The sequence below is a fragment of the Lampris incognitus genome, chromosome 4 (genome assembly GCF_029633865.1).
Source record: "Lampris incognitus isolate fLamInc1 chromosome 4, fLamInc1.hap2, whole genome shotgun sequence".
Lineage (NCBI taxonomy): Eukaryota > Metazoa > Chordata > Actinopteri > Lampriformes > Lampridae > Lampris > Lampris incognitus.
Window position 1 is genome coordinate 63661986 of NC_079214.1, and position 22093 is coordinate 63684078.

General features: G+C 44.0%; 1 protein-coding gene across 1 annotated transcript in view; it reads right to left on the reverse strand.

The window, feature by feature from the left end:
- chsy1 (chondroitin sulfate synthase 1) overlaps positions 1 to 22093 on the reverse strand; it is a 92790-nt gene that overhangs the window by 69329 nt on the left and 1368 nt on the right. The window contains exon 2 of the mRNA XM_056278900.1: positions 19153 to 19648. Within this exon, the coding sequence (XP_056134875.1) occupies positions 19153 to 19648 (496 nt within the window). The remainder of the gene's footprint in view (positions 1 to 19152; positions 19649 to 22093) is intronic.

Genomic DNA, 22093 nt, shown 5'->3' on the forward strand with positions numbered 1-22093 from the left:
GACGTGTGGCCAGGAGCTTGGTGAGGTGATGTCGCTGGTCATTCGAGTGGTCAACTTTATTGTTGCCCGAGCTTTAAATGATCGCCAGTTTAAAGCTCTGTTAGAAGAAGTTGGGAATCATTATCCCGGTCTGCTTTTACACAGCATCGTGCGTTGGTTGTCAAGGGGGAAGGTGCTCAGCCGTTTTGCAGCTTGCCTGAGTGAAATCCGGACTTTTCTTGAAATGAAAGGCGTCAAGCATCCTGAGCTAGACAACACTGACTGGCTCCTGCAGTTTCACTATCTCGTGGACATAACTGGCCATCTGAACCAGCTCAATGTGAAAATGCAAGGTATTGGAAATACAATCTCATTCCTTCAACAAGCAGTGTTTGCATTTGAAAGCAAGCTGGAAGTCTTTCTCAGGGACATTGAAAGAGGTCATCTTCTGCACTTTGAAAGACTGCAACAATTTAGAGATGCATGCTTAGCAAGTGACTCCACTCAACATCTGGATCTCCAGCAGCTAGCTGGCTTTACGTCCAATCTCCTGCAGTCATTCAAAGCACGTTTTGGAGAATTTCTTGCGCGCACTGGTCTTTTCAAGTTCATCACTCATCCACATGAGTGTGCAGTGGACAAAATCGACCTGACATGCATCCCCGGGGTCTCTTGGAAAGTCTTGGGCGACAGCGAACAGAGATGGCGAGGGAACACAAGTGGACAGAAATGAAAAATCTTCAACCTGAAGACCAGCTGATTCTTAAAACTTGGAACGAGCTTCCTGTGACATACCACACAATGCAGCGTGTGAGTATTGCCGTATTGACCATGTTTGGCTCTACATATGCATGTGAGCAGTCATTCTCGCATATGAGGAACATTAAGACCAACCTACGCTCACGTTTAACTGATGGAAGCCTCAACGCCTGCATGAAGCTCAACCTCACCACGTATGAACCAGACTACAAGGCCATCAGCAAAACCATGCAGCACCAGAAGTCGCATTAAAAGTAAGACATATTTAATTTATTATACGTTAAAAATACTATATGGCTCTCAATGAAATATATTTAGAAATATTTGGCTTTTATGGCTCTCCCAGTCAAAAAGGTTCCTGACCCCTGAACTAGCATATTAAATAATTTTTAACCTAATGATTTTGTACTGAAATGATAACAACAGACTCGCAGCTGACCAGCATGGCGTGGACCTTCCCATATTCATAATGAGTTCCGAAAACAGAACTAATGCCGAGATCAGACTACCCAATTTCGACATGATTTTGTCATTGCTGACAAATTTACAGCATCGAGCCCTATTATGAACATCGGGAACAACGAGCGGGTGTCTTTACTCCATGCAGTGTGACATAATCAAAGAACAGTGGCATCTGGAACGCCCCACCACATCCTGGTGAAAATCTAGCATTTCAGAATTGTCTGTATTTTCCTACCTAGTCTGACATCTCCAATGAAATGTTCCTTGACGTTGACCAAGAAGATGACAGAGTGCTCTCTGGTGCACAAATGTAAACATGGCAAAGAGAACACACTGCTATTGCTGATGCCAGGTGGAACAATGAAACCGAGGAAAGGTTTGTTTAGCAGTGGCAATGATACCCCTGCCTTTTTGACGTAGTCAAACAAACCAAGGACAATCTCCCCATGATCAGCATTACAGGGCATGCTGACTACTAGGACCGACTGGGTCCTTACCCCCCCCCCCCCGCCCCTTCAGCCCATGTCTCGCTCTGCTTACTGGGTATAGACCCTCTGCTGCTGTTAAAGTCCATGCCGGACAGCGAGGAGCAACTCCAAAGTCTGTAGTTCTTGTTTTGACCAGCTTCAGGAGGAACAAAGTGTACTCCAAGTGCACAGCTACTTCATCTAATCTGACTCCAGTTGTACACCAGCAGCTACAGCCTGTCGCAAAAAATTGCACAGATACTACTTTTAACACATTAAATTTAGCGTTACTAAACATCAGGTCTTCGGCAGGAAAAACATTTTTAACCAATGATTTTATTATCAAGCACAATCTCAATTTTATGCTTTTAACTGAAGCTTGGTTAGACCAAGACAACAGTGCAACTGTTCTTATTGAGTCAACCCCTGCCAACTTCAGTTTTGTCAGTGAAACCAAAAAGCATAAAAAAGGAGGTGGCGTTGCCATTTTGTGTAATGATTCACTCCAATGCAAAAAATATCTTGTGCAAATTTTGCTTCTTTTGAATATGTGGCTCTTCAGTTGAATTCCTCTTCTCGAGTTATATTTCTAAATATCTATAGGCCACCTAAATACAATTCAAACTTTTTTTGATGACTTAACTGAACTGCTGTCTATAATCTGTATTGAATTTGACAGTGTAGTTATTGCTGGTGATTTAAACATCCATGCTGACAACCCTGTCTATAATCTGTATTGAATTTGACAGTGTAGTTATTGCTGGTGATTTAAACATCCATGCTGACAACCCCCCAGGACTGAAGAACTGTGTTGTGCTCTTGATAACTATGGACTGACTCAACATGTGATGGAGCCCACACACAAGGGGCACACTCTGGACTTAATTATCTCCAAGGGTCTGAACATTTCAAAGGTTGTGGGTGAATGGTGTCGCTTTCTCCGATCATTCCTGTGTTTTCTTTGAGAGTACAATCTCCATGCACACAAATGCTCAAACAGAGGTAATCACAAAATGGCCGCAGCTGAGACAGCATATATTTCCATATTTTAATAGTGCAATTAAAACATATATATAGTACAAGAATGGGCTGACAAATGTATTTTGCGTTCGCCTTTATTGATAGCCTACACTTAGCAAAAAAAAAACAAAAACCGAATAGCCCAGCCCAAAATTGAAACCAAATACCTACCCAATGAACGACTACTCGGATATTCGGGTCTAGGCTTAGCAGCCAGTGACTCCGTATGACGTATGGAGTCACTGGCTGTACGGAGTCACTGGGCATGTGTTGTCCCTGAGTCCACCTAAAATCAATTCAAATAGCATGTCACAATTTGATCCCATCAACCGTAAAAACTGAGGGGACACTATACAACATCTGAAATCCTCCTCCTGCTGCCTTGATATTCTGCCAACGGGCTTTTTCAAAAATGTTTCTAATTGCATGTCCTCAGATCTTGTACAAATTGTCAACACATCTCCTCTCTCAGGTCTCTTCCAAGGGGCCCTGAAAACTGCAGTCATCAAGCCACTCTTAAAAAAGAATAATCTAGACACTACAATAATGAACAGTTATAGGCCCATATCAAACCTCATGTATCTTAGTAAAATAACTGAAAAAGCGGTTTTCCAGCAGCTCAACAACTTTTGGCACTAAACAACAATTTCGATGTCTTCCAGTCAGGATTTTGACCACACCACAGCACTGAGACTGCTCTTGCTAAGGTCTTTAATGACATCTGCTTAAACATAGACAGTGGTAGAACCTCAGTCCTGGTATTATTGGCTCTCCAGTGCTGCATTTGACACAGTTGACTACAACATTACTAGACCAACTGGATAACTGGGTGGGACTTTCTGGCACCGCACTAAACTGATCTGAAACCTACTTAAAGGACTGGGACTGCACTTTGTGTCTATAGGTAATTACAAAGCTGAGCGTACAAAAATGACCTGTGGAGTTCCCCAAGGCTCCATTCTGGGGCCACTTCTGTTTAACATCTATACGCTCCCACTAGTCCAGATTATGGGAAACAACAAAATATGTTACCATGATTATACAGACAACACAGAGAGTTACATAACCATATCACCAGGGGACTATAATCCCATACAAGCACCAATTAAGTGTATTGAACAAATCAACGAATTGATGTCTCAGAATTTTCTTCAATTAAACAAAAATAAAACTGAAGCAATTGTCTTGGGAGCCAAGGAAGAACGATTAAAAGTCAGCACTCAGTTACAATCAGTAATGTTAAAAACCACAAACCAAGCCAGAAATCTTGGTATAGTCATGGACTCAGACCTGAATTTAGACAGCAACATTAAGACAATTATTAAGTCAGCCTATTATCATCTGAACAATTTATCAAGAATTAAAGGATTTATGTCTCAGCAAGATTTAGAAAAACTTGTCCATACATTTATCTTCAGTCGACTCGACTACTGTAACAGTGTTTTTGCAGGTCGTTCTAAAAAGAAATCGATCAAACAGCTGCAGCTGATTCAGAAAACTGCTGCTCAAGTCCTTACTAAGACCAAAAGAGTGGATCACATCACTCCAGTCCTGAGGTTGCTACGCTGGCTTCCTGTCCATCAAACAATTGATTTTAAACTCTGCTCTTGGTTTATAAAGCACTGAATGGTTTAGGGCCAAAATACATTTCTGATCTACTGCTACACTATGAACCATCCAGACCACTCAGATCATCTGGGATAGGTCTGCTTTCTGTCACCAGAGTCAAAACTAAACATGGAGAGGCAGCTTTCAGTTTTTATGCACCACATATCAGGAACAAACTCCCGGGAAAACTGCAGGTCTGCTGCAACGCGCAATTTTTAAAAAAATCTAGGCTGGAGACTTTCCTCTTTACCAATGCCTTTTATTAAATAAAACTTGAAGCTTTTGATTTCCATCTTACACTGCACTGTAACTCTTTTTATTTGTTTTTAAATGTCTTAAGCCTTATATTGCTTCTTTTAATACCTTTTATGTTTTATGTAAAGCACTTTGAATTGCCTTGATGCTGAAATGTGCTATACAAATAAATTTGCCTTGCCAGCAGCATGGAATTTCACTCCAGTTTTGTGGCTCTCTCAGTGTACTTAACATAGAACAACAACACAGCAACACAACAATAAGAGGCAATAAAGTGTAATGGTGTAGAGAATATATTAGAGATGCGGAAATAAATGTTAGCAGGTTACTTACATACATGCTTGAGGTAAATGGACATGACAGTGTACCAGTATTCGCATGACGTACAGTATATACAAAACGGTTGGATGTATTTGACAATGTTAAGCATTCATTTGAATGACAGCTCGTGGAAAGAAACTGTTGATCTATTTTGACCTATTAATGCATGGAAACAGTACAGTTGGCTTACAATTGGTTTACGGTCCTCAGTCTGCCATTATATACCATAGACTGTACAAAAATATGGATGGACTAGCATCTGTGACATTACCCATGGGTTTCTGAAGAGCCTTTTTTGACTTCTACACAAGTCATTTTGGAGCCACCATCAAACGGCTATTAAGTGCACTGCATTTTAAGGTGCTTCAGCATTAGCTTCCAAAATCAGTTGCAGTGGTTGCCCCTTGCTGGATACATGGAGCCGGTTAGCTCACTAACAGCTAACTCTCAGATAGGATGGTAAGTTGGAATGACCACGTTGAGGCGCTCTCCAATAATGGGAATGAAAAAAAAAAAAAAAGAAAAAAAAACAAAGGGAAAAATGACCGGACATGCTTACTTGAGGTCTGTCACTGCCTCAATCGTCCAGAGTCAACAGAACGTGTTGGGAAAACTGAAGTAGGACTGACCGAACACGTGAGGCCTAGAAAAAAATGGCACCATTTCAAACTCTTTAATCGAAATGTCACCTTGAACTTATTAGTCTTTGTAATCGGGGTATTGGTTTCCTTGTTACCATACCATTCTTGTCTAGACAAGCCTTAACTTCAGGAACTGTGTTACACCTGTACACTCAAAACAAGAATGATTCAAGAGAGGCGACAGTACCAAGTACCACTTACGTCATCCAAACAACAACTGGTATGACATAAACTTAAACGAGAGAAGCCAAGAGCATAAAAGCCATTTGTACTTGTGCATAATAAAGTGCAAGTGTGCCGAGGCAAGCATAACAACTATGAGTTTATCTTCACTATGGAAAATGATTTATGAAAACATTCATAAACAAACAAAACCCGAAGCACTGTTTAATTTTGATGTAAACAAGCAATCGTGGCATCATGCATGATGACATTTTGCATCATGGCCAAAAAAAAACCCCAATAACATTGTGAAACAGGCCAAACTTTCAAGTGTGATCTGTTTCAATTATCTGTACTCACTTGGATATGCAACCCAAACTCTTTTCTAGGTTTTAAATGGCTGTCCAAGTATTTATGGCTCCTGGGATTTAATATACATTAGGAGAGCCATCTGCCTGCATTTATGGCAGGGGAACAACAATACATACAGTTGAATAGCGGAATCTGATCGGGCTCATGTAATCCGCCTCATAATCAGCTGCTTGGTTTTAGGCATTCAACAGTTTTAACAGAGCACTATTGAACCAAGTTATTCAAGTATCCCTGCAAAGGCTAAAACACTAGATTTAACTATCCAAAATATCTTTTTGAGGAAGAAGCACTGAAGAATACTTTTCTTTCATCACAAACTATACCCGTAAACTAGAAATTACAAAATTCATAGGAAGTACCTCTTTCGGATAAAACTTTTGGGGACACTTCCCATCTATTTGCATGTGTGTGTGAATGTATGTCTTCCGAGTCTACGTTTAGTTTTACACACGACTCTATGTAGAAAGGGGGGAAAAAATTGCACCCCACTGCCACATCTATCAGATTAGCAAAAGGCATGTGCAGCAGGCACTGAAAAGAGTCACATTAATATGGACAAACTGAGTTGAGATAGTTAGGGAGGAAGGAGAATACAGTCAGGTCTGAAGAAAAGCGCTACTAAGCACTGAGAACAACAGTTCTCTTGTTCCCAGGGTTAGAGCTCATATGGTAGTGCACAGTATGAAACCCTGAAGCAAGTTTGGCATGCATGCAAGCCACTAAAAAGAAATTAGGATTAGTCGGTGGACTCATACCTCTCAGCAATGCAGGCTTGTGATTCCCATTAGCCGTGTTCTAGCTTGTTTGTGAGTTGGCATTCAGCGTGTGATCTTCAACTTTAAATGGTGACAGTGAAGGAGGCAACTACTGTTGTGGGCGCTTACCTCAATGATGCTACTAAACAGGGTGAAAACAGGCTCCAATGACAAAAAATAGGCTTTATCTATCTGGGCACCACCTCAAATTTTAACATTAAGCTTGAATAAAGTAAAGCAGTGAACGCAATCCAGTGACACCCTTAAAATTGCCTAAGAATGTGACCGAGATGTCTCGTACAAAGCAAACCATCAAATACAAGAATGAAGGGAAGAAGAAGACTCTGCTGAGAACCGTTAATGGAGTTGTATATGCGAGTGTAAAACAGCATTGCAGCCCGTAAACTAATGACAACCGAAATACTCCGACTAAACATCGGGGGGGGGTTACAGGGCAAGTCGAGGAGGGCATCACCTGTAATTGATATGGAAGCAGACATGGGGCAGAGAAAATCAGAAGTCGTCATACCCACAAGTGGACCTGACCACTGACAAGGCCCTGACAGAGATAAAAATTAATACTCATGGGCAGGAGGAGGAGTCAATACCCTCAGCAACGTGCAAACAGGCAGACAGATTACTTGGAACCAACAGTCAGAGCTTTCTCAGGAATGGGCCCACCCACAGAGATGAAGACGTTAAAGCTTTTCTGTGTCTCTTACTAGACGTATAAACCAAAATCTCTATCTCATTAACCCTATTTTTTTGCCCTCAAGTGTCACTGTCATGCACACCATTTACATTTGCTGGAGCCAGACAGAGGCTGCGTTTCATGGTGAAGAACTGTAATTCATGCAAATTCAGCTCTTTGGGCTCCATTTGTGTTTATTTTCATGTTGTGCTTGTAAACATTTATTTGCTCATTTGGGGCCCCAAGTTTAGCACAGTGCAAGGCATTGCTCAAAAGAGAAAATAGCACACACATACAGCAGCGGCCACAGGATGTCTCGAAATACACGAGGTTCACCGCATACTGGGCTGTCTGCATAGGAGAAGATGGAGGCAGAGCCAGACAGGGGCAGGCAGAACGTAGGGCTTCTCTGGACTGAAACCTTTCACTTTTCCATTCTTCCCTAAATGAAAATTTCACATCACAATTTTCATCAAAATGGGAGAAGGAATGTGCCAAGAGAATTAAAGCAAACACCGAATTGAGTATTGATAATTAATTAATTAACAATGTGGAGGCGGGGCACATCATATTGGAGGCGGGGCATATATTGGAGGCGGGGCATATCATAGTGTGACAAAGGCTCAGAATGAGAACGTGTAGAGAGAAAGATGAACAGAGAGCATCAGTTTGCCAGCTGTTAGACTACATCTAATGGGATACATCACACAAAGCAGATACTCTTTATTAAGTTTCCCCCCCCCATTTATCATCTTCACACGAGAGGAAGCATCATTTGACCCATTAGTTGTATCACTGAGTCAACACCCTAGTGCAGACACAGGGTCAGTAGCTCGCTAATGGACACTGCCATAGACATGGCTGCGTACAGGGGGAGCAGGCTGGTCCGAGAGGAAATCCGAAACCTCTCGATGCAGGAAAACCTCACTAACCGCTTGGTCATGCTGCTGCCCCCAAGATCTGATCCGTGATGAGTACGCGTCAAAAGATCATGTCAAAGGTGTGTGGGGTGGGGGCAGTAGGGAATGAAAGAGACAAGAGGGCTGGAGGCCGGAGAGACAGGGAGAGACGAGAGCAGACAGCATGGAGGAGTTGACTGTGGGCAGCTAACTTCCTATGTGCGGCTCCAGCATGAATAAGCAACCCTTATCTAGAAATACTGCCCTCCTACACCGACCACAAGAATAAACACTGTTGTCAGAACAAGGCTGGTGAACCCATTGTGAAATTACGTTGACAGTTGGTCTCCTCAGCACGGTGTCAAAATGAGGGGCGCGTCACACATAGGGACTTGATCTAGTGAAAAAAAAGTGGTTATCAAGCCTTACTGAAGCCTACTCCTCTCTTCCAGACGCTGCCCCCCCCCCCGCCGAGCCGGGGAGGGCTGCAGACTACCACATGCCCCCTCTGATACACATGGAGTCCCCAGCCGCTTCTTTTCACCTGACGGTGAGAAGTTTCGCCAGGGGGGTGTAGCGCGCAGGAGGATCACACCATTCCCCCCAGTTCTCCCTCCCCTCCGATCAGGCGCCCTGACTGACCAGAGGAGGCGCTAGTGCAGCGACCAGGACACATACCCACATCCAGCTTCCCACCCGCAGACATAGCCAATAGTGTCTGTAGGGACGCCGACAAAGCTGGAGGTTAACGCGGGGGCTCAAACTGACGATCCCCGTGTTGCTGGGCAACAGAATAGACTGCCACGCCACCTGGATGCCTGGAACTAATTTTTACCACCCATCCATTATCCAAACCACTTACCCTGCTCTCAGGGTGGCGGGGATGCTGGAGCCTATCCCAGCAGTCATTGGGCGGCAGGCGGGGAGACACCCTGGACAGGCTGCCAGGCCATCACAGGGCAAATGTTTACTAATTATAATTTTTACAGTTTTTTTTAAACCTTTAACAAAAAGTTATAATAATAATTTTTAAAAAAAAGATACAACCCTGAAGATTTTCTGCACAAACAAAAATTTTTTGTTAACTTTTTTTTGTGCAACCAAACACAGCAGGGGGCAGGTAGCAGCAAGCTGAAGAGGAAGCAACGTTGTTTCGACTACTAGATGTGGCACAACAGAACTGTTTAACCTCACAAGGTTGTAAACACCTTTACCCACTGAATTTACAACTCAAGTGTTGGGAGGTGCTGCCCAAACAGCACTGGCAACACTGTCCCATTCCAGATGCATCTCTGGTGTATGGACTGCTCAAGCAAAACTGCAATTACCACGTCTCTATGCACGCTCAGTGATCCAGGTAAGAAAACCAAAGGAAGGTGAATCAGTTCATCTGGACACAACGTTTATTGACAGAGCAATGTTTCATCACTTATCTGAGCGACCTCTTCAGTCTCAAAAACCTTCATGAACAATACGGTGGCATAATGACCGAAAACGATCATGTTCATATGCTAATTACCACGAGCATTAATTGGGAGTTTCAATGGCCATGTGTACTGTTCACAGAGGATTTGGATGTGTTTGCAATCACAGCATTGTAAGATGGCGACAGATGTACTCTTGGGCCCCCCCATATGCAAATGGGTCACGGAAATTTGCATATGGTGCATATGCAAATTGTTCAGGAAAATTTGCATATTCTACTGATCGTTTTTGGTCATTATGCCACTGTATTATTCATAACGGTGGGGACACCTGCAGTCAGTCGAGACCGAAGAGGTCGCTCAGATGAGTGATGAAACGTTTCTCTCAATAAACGCGTCCAGATGAACTGATTCAACTTTCTCCCGAGTTTCTTACCCGGATTATTCAGCATGACTCATTTCGGCGAGGACTGCCTTCAATTTGCACGCGAGTATGAGCGAACGGCACGTAAAATGGCAGACTACAGGAACCACCTGAGATTCAGCCTCAGATGCAGACAGAGCCTGCACATGCAATCCTAATGAGGAGGTCACTCAGATGAGTGATGAAACATTTCTCTCTCAATAAACGTTGTGGCCTGATGAACTGATTCAACAGCAATTACCATGTAGTATCTCCATAGGTGTCAGTAAGGTGAAAATAGTCAAAAATGTAACTTAAAAAAAAACAACTGATTATTGACTAAAACTGATAAAAATAAACACTTAACTACTCAAAATTCAGTCTTTTGAGTTTTACATAGTTGACTGTTTTTCAAATGTCTGCCCATTTCACTATAATGGAATTACATTCAGTTTAGAATGCCAGGCTGTGTGGTATACAGCTACTGATGCATGGCTGTGTGGTATACAGCTACTGATGAATGGCTGTGTGGTATACAGCTACTGATGCATGGCTGTGTGGTATACAGCTACTGATGAAAGACTGTTTGCCAGAGGCTTCTAAGATGCTACAGATCTCTGTAGTATTTGTTTCACTGATCTACGCTTGGGTGGCACAATGGCGCAGCGGTTAGCGCGGTCGTCTCACAACAAGAAGTCTTGGGTCCGAGCCCCGGGGTTGTCCAACCTCGGGGGTCGTCCTCTGTGTGGAGTTTGCATGTTCTCCCCGTGTCTGCGTGGGTTTCCTCCGAGTGCTCCAGTTTCCTCCCACAGTCCAAAGACATGTAGGTCAGGTGAATCAGCTGTACTAAATTGTCCCTAGGTATGAATGTATGTGTGTGGGCCCTGTGATGGACTGGCAGCCTGTCCAGGGTGTCTCCCCACCTGCTGCCCAATGACTGCTGGGATAGGCTCCAGCATCCCCGCAACCCTGAGAGCAGGATAAGCGGTTTGGATAATGAATGGATGATCTATGCTTTGTTGGATAGTAGAGAAAATAGAGATGCAAATATAGCTCCCAGACTCTCAAAACCTCCCCATTCCCACAAGCCATTGAGAGTCAGGAGAACACAGCTACCATAGCAACTGGCTCATACAGCCCAAGCTGGGGACTGCAAGGCTTTTCAAGTTTGATCATTTTCGATTTCAGTCACAGTAGAAAGACTTCGTTATCACTTTAGGGCTAACCTTAACCAAAGAGCCAGACAACAGCTGGATCATTACTATTAGTAAGCCTAAGTCTTTATCTGGGGCACCAGCCCAAAAGCAAGGTATTCAACAATACCAAGGAAAAAACTGGGTCTTGGAGAACTTACCCAATCCTAAAATGTAATAATTTGGGTGATGGAGGGGCGTCCTGGTAGCTCAAGCAGATAAGTGCATACTTTACGGGATTAGGCCTAATTGCAGCATCCTGGGTTTGAATTAGGCACAGGATCTACGCTGTGTGACATTCTCTCCCTCTATCAAATAAATGGTAAAACTCCCTAACAAAAAAAAATCTTTAAAAACAGACTGGGACCATGGCAACCTTGTCACTCACAAATGTTGTATGGTCAAATGTCTGCTATTTGCCCAAGTAGTCAGGCACACCTCTCTGCAGCTCTGTGGCATGGGCAAACTACATTAAAAAAAATAAAGAGTAATATGCAGACCAAACAAGGGCATTGACATATGGGTCCCCTTTCCAGAGAAATACCAAGCCAATTTGTCATTCTTCATACCTTTAACCATTCCAATATATTTCCCTTTTCTTTTGTTTTTTGCTGTTTTTTTACTTAATTTGACACCTACCCAGTCCACAGGGTTATCCAATTAGACGGTCAACTAATCACAAGATGCCATACACTACATTGTTGCTTTTCTCAACAGCAAGCCTTACTTTCAGTTGAAGCATGTTTGCCGTTGGTTGAACCGGAAGAGTTGTTTTCAATCATGCCCCCAGTGGATAGAGGTGTCAGTGCTGGGGCCCAAGGTAAAGGCCTACCACTCTCAATGGGGCAACTTTAAGCTCCGTGACTGGTTGGCGTACTGGAGGTGGCATGCTCCCTGATGAGGGAGGGACCTCCTGCAGCTACTGGTGCCCCGTGTGCTCTGTCCCCAGGTTCTCAAGATGGTCCTTGGCTCGGTGAGGGCGGGACACTACGGGAACACCAAGACCCTCAACTGCCTCAGGGGCCGGTTCTACTGGCCGGACTGTCGACGAGACATGGAGCTGCATGTGCACTGCTGCGAGTCCTGCACCCACCGGGCCTGGGCCGGCTCCAGAGTGCAGCAGAAGACGGCCTATGACACACGGTGCTTTGGGCGGTCTGTTCACCAGCAGCAGCACCCTGGACATTTGGGGGACTACGTGTTGGGTGATGGGGTTATCGAGGGCAACTGACCCCTCAGGTGGGGGCTATGTAGCAACCGGGGGAGGTGGTCGCTCTGACTGTCAGCGGATCTGCGCTGGGGAAGTGCAAGGACTCATGGGACTGTTACCATTCGAGTTGGGATTGTTGTTGATTGTGTTGTATTTTTGCGTGTTCGGCAGTTTTGCTCATGTTGGGATGTGTTGTTGCTTGGGATTTTGACTCGGACTGGGTAGAGGACTGTTTACTGACTGACTGATGTTAGGACCGTGACTTAGACTGATGTCGCCAATTGCGACATTTGGGGGGGGGGGGTTCTGGCCGGTGTGTAAATAAAAGAGCACTCCCGGGTGGTGCAGTGTATGGGGCACAGGAGTTTCGATTAAAAAGAGATCTCTACCTCTCAACTCATTCTTCCACACTGGCTCGCTACAACATTCTAAGAGTCAAGCTGCGGGGGCAAAGGCAACTGGCTGGGACTGGCTCCCTTAGACCAGTTAATGCCGCTGTTAAAACTGTGGCTGCTGGGTTGAGTAGTTATAGCTAGATATTGTCAGGCTAGCCAAAGAAATTGCTTCATTTTTCATGCTAGTGTCCCAACCTTTTTGTTCATTGAAATACGACAGAAATATATTAGAAATAATGTTGAGACATTACAGCTTCATGTTTAATATGAATCTTTCTAATATGTCGCTGCTGTTTGGACCCAATGTCCAACGTAATGGACGTCAGGAAAAAAAAACCCATTAGAGGGCACCCTGGTGGCTCACCTGGTTCAAGCGCGTACCACATAAGGCTGACTCCTTACTGCAGCGGCCTGGGTTTGAATCCGGCCCGGGCCCTTTGCTGCATGTCATCCACTCTCTCTCCCCTGCCTTTCCTGTACCCTCTCAACTATCGCTATCTAATAAAGGCGGAAAATGCCGCAAAAATAATCTTAAAAGAAAAACCATTATTCTCATTCACATGGAATCTGGTAAACGGCAGATGGCAAACCACAAGTCATTATTGTGGACGAGAGCAAGACCGTGAAATCAGATGACACTGGCAAATTATGCTGACATCATTAACGCCACCGAAAGGTAAAATATTTTAACCCTTTGCCATCTTGCATGGTGGAATTTACAACCAAACGTTACGTAGCACATCACAAAACTGAAAAGATTGCGAATTTACTTTATAGGTATATGGATTGACAGAATTACTGTACTACTACTACTACAAGTACTACTACTACTACTACTAGTACTACTACTACTACTACTACTACTGCTGCTTTCGGCTGTTCCCGTTAGGGGTCGCCACAGCAGATCATCTGTTTCCATCTCTTCCTGTCCTCTGCATCTTCCTCTGTCCCACCAGCCACCTGCATGTCCTCCCTCACCACATCCATAAACCTCCTCTTTGGCCTTCCTCTTCTCCTCTTCCCTGGCAGCTCCATATTCAGCATCCTTCTCCCAATATACCCAGCATCTCTCCTCCACAAATCCAAACCATCTCAATCTCGCCTCTCTTGCTTTGTCTCCAAACCGTCCAACCTGAGCTGTCCCTCTAATATACTCATTCCTAATCCTGTCCTTCTTTGTCACTCCCAATGAAAGGCTTAGCATCTTCAACTCTGCCACCTCCAGCTCCGCCTCCTGTCTTTTCATCAGTGCCACTGTCTCCAAACCATACAACATAGCTGGTCTCACTACCATCTTGTAAACCTTTCCTTTAACTCTTGCTGGTACCTTTCTGTCGCAAATCACTCCTGACACTCTTCTCCACCCACTCCACCCTGCCTGCACTCTCTTCTCCACCTCTCTCCTGCACTCCCCGTTACTTTGGACAGTTGACCCCAAGTATTTAAACTCATCCACCTTCATCACCTCTACTCCTTGCATCTTCACCATTCCACTGTCCTCCCTCTCATTCACGCATAGGTATTCTGTCTTGCTCCTACTGACTTTCATTCCTCTTCTCTCCAGTGCATACCTCCACCTCTCCAGGCCCTCCTCAACCTGCACCCTACTCTCGCTACAGATCACAATGTCATCCGCAAACATCATAGTCCACGGAGACTCCTGCCTGATCTCATTAAATAAAACGAACATTAAAAGAAACGTTTGTTAAATCAAATGTATTTTTTTCTGCAAACAATACAACATCACCATAGCATCCCATGTAGTTTTTGTTTACTGCCATTCCGTCGCACAGTTTGTGGGGGGGTTTTTTCCCGTTCCGTTTTGCCGTTACCATCCTGTCGTTTACGGTCTCCCAGATTTCATGTGAATTCCCCCTCGTGGCATCCATCCATCCATTACCCAAACCACTGATCCTGTTCTCAGGGTCGCGGGGATGCTGGAGCCTATCTATTATTTTTGGATAGGCCTTTCTTTACACCAACATCCATCCATCCATTATCTAAACCACTTACCCTGCTCTCAGGGTCATTTAAAACGGAATACCAGGACAGTATTTTTGAGTGCCTGGAACAGAAATAGATTGTGAAGGAGTTAAAACAATGAGCCTTTGGTGAAGTCTTTTCAAACACATGTCAGCTTTGTTTCGACTGGAGAAGCAGTCATGAAATGATCACTTCAGCTTTGTGGCATGTGGTCAAGAGTTCCTCCAAGGTTTGCATTATCTACATTTATAGACACGCAAGAACATTCCTGTAAACGACAGCAATATCTCAGAGTGGTTCAGGCTAAACCAGTTGGCTGTTTTGAATTAGTGATCGCCATTCTAACATGTCCGACAGCACTGACCTCTGGGGTAAGGGGATGCAGAGAACTTTGGTGTTTATTTCATTAATTAATGGGTCCAAGTTAAAAACTGCAGCTTGGTATTAACAAGGTTGTACACTGCCTTGCCACTAGTGCACAGTGGATGATGAAATAGCCTTCTATCATTCGCAGGTCAAAATCTCTTGTAATTTCAATAAACCATCAAAGAATATTTTCTTCTTGATTTAGCTACACGTCTAAAGACTGTCATCTCTGGGCGTCCGGGTGGCGTAGCAGTCTATTCCATTGCCTACCAACACCGGGATCGCCAGTTCAAATCCCCGCGTTACCTCCGGCTTGGTCGGGCGTCCCTACAGACACAATTGGCCGTGTCTGCGAGTGGGACGCCAGATGTGGGCATGTCCTGGTTGCTGCACTAGCACCTCCTCTAGTCGGTCGGGGCGCCTGTTCGGGGGGGGGGGGGGCTGGGGGGAATAGCGTGATCCTCCTACGTGCTAAGTCCCCCTGGTGAAACTCCTCACTGTCAGGTGAAAAGCAGCAGCTGGCGACTCCACATGTATTGGAGGAGGCATGTGGTAGTCTGCAGCCCTCCCCGGATTGGCAGAGGGGGTGGAGGAGCAATCGGGACGGCTCGGAAGAGTCGGGTAATTGACCAAGTACAAATGGGGAGATAAAGGGGGAGGGGGGGAGACTGTCATCCTTATGAATGTCCACCACCCATAAGTCTATGATACAGCTTAGTTTATTCTAAACATGACTAAGAAAGAGCTACTTGGAATGAACCCGCTACCAAAAATCACATAAAAAGGAGATTTGTTCCTGGTCCCTAAACGTAGGCATTTAATGATTACTTAATCCAAAAGCAGAGCCAGGCTGCTGCTTTAATTTGTTATTTTTATGCTGTTTTAATATCTTCCTAACACTGCACCCTCTCAGCTGCAAGCTTCAACAATAAATAAATACCATGCAATCAAACGTGCACAGCTAAAATCAATTTAGTGATTTATAGAACAAAACCAGTCAGAAAGCATGCAGATTTTAACATCTCTGTGAATTTGTTCAAGACAGGTTTACTCCAAAAGAACAGGCTTCAATCGCCGACTTGATTACCAGGTTTCCTGGATGGTTTCATTTCTATTTGACTGTCTAGAGGCTGCAATTAAACCAGCTTCAAATGCCGGTTTAGAGCTGCCTGGGGCACGAGTACTGAGGGTAGCGCAGACTGAACTCTCGCGAAGGCCAAAGAGGTGCCAATTCTCACTCGTACCAACAGCCAAAACAGATTTAGTCTTTCAACTGAACAGATGCTCATTTCAGTCAATTTAAACCCAAGCCTGATATTATATGCAGATTTGAATGGGGAATGTGTCTGTCTAACTAGACGTCTGAAAAGTTGACCGCACCGTTGCACTTGCATGAACTCTATAAAAAAATGAGATTGCTATTTGTGCCACAAATTCTTCACCAAGTGTCAAGTGAAAAGTCATCTCTGAAATCAGATGTACAAACTCAGAGGGAAGTATTATCATGAGCTTGGTGGTAAGGAAAGGTACAGCTACATCGATGTTCAGATCTATGACTTAAACCCACACATGCACAGCTACACATGCACACACACTGGCTAGAAGAAGAAAGGCCTGAGACTATGTCGACATAGTGACACTTAGGCACAGGAAAAAGGATATGGCTCTGCTTTGAGTGTAATGGCATCTAGCTTCTAAGTTAAACAAGACCAGGTTGAGTTGTCTATTCCGTTGCCTAACAACACGGGGATCACTGGTTCGAATCCCCGTGTTGCCTTCGGCTTGGTCGGGCATCCCTACAGACACAGTTGGCCGTGTCTGCAGGTGGGAAGCCGGATGTGGGTATGTGTCCTGGTCGCTGCACTAGCGCCTCCTCTGGTCGGTCAGGGGGGGTAGGGGGACTGGGGGAAATAGCATGATCCTCCCACGCGCTACGTCCCCCTGGTGAGACTCCTCACTGTCAGGTGAAAAGAAGCGGCTGGCGACTCCACATGTATTGGAGGAGGCATGTGATAGTCCGCAGCCCTCCCCGGATTGGCAGAGGGGGTGGAGCAGAGACCGGGATGGCTTGGAAGAGTGGGGTAATTGGCCAAGTACAAATGTGGAGATAAAGTGGTAACCCCCCCCCCCGCCCCAGAAAAGTAAAGTGTACTGAAGTAGCACATCACATCATGGGTAAGCTACGTTCAAGTAAATAAAAAGGTTATAAATGCAGGTCGAAGAACAGTTCTTTCCACTCATCTGAGGATATTTGATTTGAAAGAGAACTTAATTCAATGGTAAGTATACCAAGTCTAATTATCTTTAATCTGTTTCTGTCTGCGGATGTCTCTCGTGTCTCTAAGACTCACTCTGTATTGACGGGCAAACTCACAAAGAATGGCTTGTGGCCGCTGATAGCAGCATGAACTACGCATCACTTGCAACCACTATCTGTCCCATCTCAACGCCCGATTCACAAAAGATATCGTGCCAATGACATTACAGCACAAACATGCCCATAAAGTTTTGCAGGTGAGTGCAATTTGCCCTTGTTTTGCATCTGATTGCCATTATCCATGTGGCAAAGCATAAATGGTGCCTTCGTGCCAAGAACACAGCAGGCAGGTTCAATGTCATCCTTGATGTCATCAAGTGTAGCAAGAACTGTTACAGCTGGCGACCTGTACCTGTGACTGATTTTGGTCTCGGTTAAATCAAAAAGCGATATAGTCCTTCAAAATATCTGCTCATGGGCACGGCTGGCATGATGATGCCTTCGCCTGGCTAAAATCGCTGCTGTCATGATCACCCCTTACAAATGTGCTTCAGTTACCATAGACTCTCTGAAGACATTAATAATTTTCTGTGTACCTATTAGCGCTGCAATCAAACGTGCACATACCTATTAGCGCTGCAATCAAACGTGCACATACCTATTAGCGCTGGCGTTCGTGAATTGGACACTGTTTGCAATGAAGCTCATTTGCATAGAAAGGGGCCAATTTTGAACCATGTATGCAGATTAGCTAATTGAAATATGTGCTAATAACACCGAGACACTTTTTGCCTAGCAGAGCAGTTAGGAGTGCATTTCACCCTTTGTGGGTGCTTTGAAAATTACACGGTTTGCGTTTGTCTTATTTGGGCAGGTTTAGCGACAGCAAAAGCCGCGCAACCCTTTTGTGAGTACGCCAGTGAGTGTTTTGTCAGCGTGACTGTTAATTGGGGTGCTTTAACTGTGCATTCGGCCGACCAATCGTGTTAACTTCAGTGACGTTATTGGTCACCTGAACCAGTGGCCCAATCGTGTTAAACTGATCACTCAGTCAGTCAGTCAGTCAGGGACACTCGTGTTTCCCAAGCTGTAAAATACAGTTCAGAGCAACAAAATATGGTTCCTCAAACTTGTGAGAAAGACTGCATTTTAAACAATGCATATTATCAAGCCAAAGTGTGGGGTGATGATTTTATTTTGGCGAATGGAGGGAAAATGCTGCTTGGTTCATAAATCAGTGGGTCAAAGTTTAAAACATTAGACGGGCAGTAAGATTAACAGGGATACTGACAGTCCAAAGGGGAATTTTCTTGGAGTCGACCTCAAACCTGTGCATTAATTAACTGAAAGAGAGGGCTGCCAACGGCAAAGTTGGTTTTTTTTTTTTGCACCGAAATATCTATCATTTGCAGTTTTCTCTCAACGCTCACAGTTCAAAGGAGACAATAGGGCTGTGATAAGTTATGTGATGTATTACACTCATGAGAAAATATAATAAAGTGTCTAAATATGAATCAACTTCCACCCTACCTCATAGGACCAGACACACTGGACCCCTGCAAACCTCCTGACACAACGGCCCACTTCTACGTCCTCATGGGTTGTGTACATCTCCTGTAGACACTCTCTGATGTGTGGGACCATCCTCCTTAGGACTTCTCGGCTCATGATCACCCCTGGGCCCCCCATGCAGAAGTTCTCCCCGGGCTCCAGGGCAAGCTTCCCCAACTCATCCCTGGCCCCCATGCCCGTCTGACCTAGGAAGATGGCCTCGCTGCTGTTGAGGCTGCGCAGGAAGCTCTCCAACTTCTCACTCTTGATATAGACATCATCATCAGCCCTCATGAACCACTCATACTTGTCCAGGTAGTGGTCATGCATGTACTTAAGCATCATGAATGACTTCTTCTGGGGCGGGTAAGAGTCGTCCACATTCCTCAAAGCAACTATGGGAATGGGGATGGAGGTGTCTGAGCCCTCACTGGAGAAGAACTCCACACGTCCCGGAACGGTCTGGGCCCATGTCCTAGGAAAGACAGCCACAAACACACACAGACACACAGAAGAGAAGAATCAGAAGGTTAGATATCTACAAACACTTAGGGATAAACTCTATAAGCACCCCTCTCAGAACGCCAAATCGATTCCAGCTTTTTTCTGGAAAGTCCCCCTTACAACTGTGGCATCACCTTCTTGTTTAGCTAAATAAAATGTCAGATGGTTAAAATAATTGCACGGTGGTACTAATTTTCATAAATCGACAGTATTGTGTAACATTTGTTGTTGCAGATCAGCTTCACACAGCAGCTACAGTGCACAATGATAAGGAGAAATACTTCCCAACAAGAATGTGAATCCATTTTGTTTACTTTTGCCTGCCAAACACGGATATGTTATTTAATGGGTTGCATGATTAACATAATCGTGCAGAAAACATGATTACAGGAAAACGCAACGTGCCATGGAAGATTGTCGTGCTGTAACCCAGGACTGATTTCCAAGGACTTTGAGCCACAGACCCTTTCACACCAAAGGTAATCCAATGTGGTGAACATAATGGAACTGGCGGCATATCCAGAACGGCTCTTCTGGCAAATTCAAAACAGACTCATAACTCGGAAAAAGACACTACTGTAAAACAACACAACTTTTTTTTCTTTTTAACTGAGATGCTGGTATCAGATACGGAGGATTTCTAAGATTATACCTGCAAATATGGGTCAAATTGCTGTCAGTTTTGAATGGCATTAAATTAAATTAGGACCTTCAGCAGTGTTGAATTACGAGACATTGTTTGATATCATCTTCCTTGATTTCAAAATAATCTTCCTTATTTTCGATATTGGCTCTCTCACAATCTCATGTTTAACAGCATGCAGACAAATGATAACAGGACAACCAATCATGCAGTTAATGCACTGCAGTAGCTGAACTAAACTTAGCTTACCATAGTCTAGCTAAGATTGTCTGTATGGCTGGCCTTACAAATAAATCCCCTTAGTGAGCTGACTGGCAGAGCATTACTTGTGCATATCTGCCCCCCAGTTCACCCTCTGAGGGGTTCTGGCACAGGCAATTGCAGGTCTAGGTGGGGGCCACAGGTGGCTCAGGCCATCCGAAGACAACACCTGGCCACCCAGATAGTGATTTTGTGACATGACACTAGGCACTTGATGATAACTGTATTGGTCTCAGATCAGCATTCCTACAATTCTTACTAGAGAGCTTACAATTATGGGCAATTATGAGCTCGTTTCCAGACAAATCAGTACTCTGTTATAAAGCTGTCTGCAAATACCTGCAAATAACTTCCGCTCCAGACACCCTTGCAGTCTCAAAGTAAGCAAGGATGTAAAGCGACTGCAATGCTATCAGAAAAGTTGCCTGCAAAAATGTCTGGAACGAAGATATCTAGAGCTATCTTTTCAAATCTCTTTGACTCTATGACTTTAAACAGGTTTCTTATTCTACCACATCCATTTCAGCAAATTATGTCTCCTGATCTCCTTCATTGCACAACTATACTCTGCTATCATATTGTAGAAGAACACTGACTTCTAGGAACAATTTGAGTGCCATACCCCAAAAGACCTCTTTGGCCACACCATTCAAAATGTTCTCTTAGCATCACTGGGCACACGAGGAAAAGTCAGCCATATTTACATGTAGATGTTAAATGACTTGTAAACAAAATTCGGAGAAGTCGAAAAATTTCACCAGCTACATTTCAATGACTCCCTTGTAAGCAATTAAGCAGTTTCACTGCAAGCAGAACTATGTCAAAAAATGTCATGGAAAAACAGAAAATGATTAACATGTAGGCCTATTGTTTGCTGTTGAAGAAATCTCAAGAGCCCATTCCTATAATCACATAATCTCTGGAGTGATTTGTCTGATTTTCCAAGTCAAGGAGAAAAACCATATTCAATATATGAGTTTTGATCCAGAACTACAAAATTCACTTGAAAAAGTGTTTATCAGTACATAACTAGCTGCCTGCTAGAGATCCTCTTTAAAACCAGAGACTGTTGACAGGCTTGTCTTTCTTGCCCAAGGTTTGAGGAGCTGTTTGACTTGTATTACCTCAGCTGTCCACACGTTTTATTCCCTAAATCAATGCAACACTTTTATAGTCACCAGCCATTTATAGTCACCGTTTTAGAAAGTGGGCTGAAGATGATTCAACACCTGTTTAATTACAGTTAAAGATCTTTTTTCCCCCACTATTGCTAGTTGGAGAATTGTTTGCCTTAACTGAAAGAGGTTGCAGCTAAAATTGCAAAATGTTGCCTTTATTATGTTGATGTTAAGACGGCTGTTGTGGTAAGAATTAGAATTGAAATCCTCCTAGTTGTCTGACTGCTGCTATGCATTATAGCTGCTATAATTGTGCACAGATCTGGAAAAGGAACTCATACGGTGATTAGAAAATTGTTTTTGAAAATGACATCTAAACTTTCATTCAGGAGCA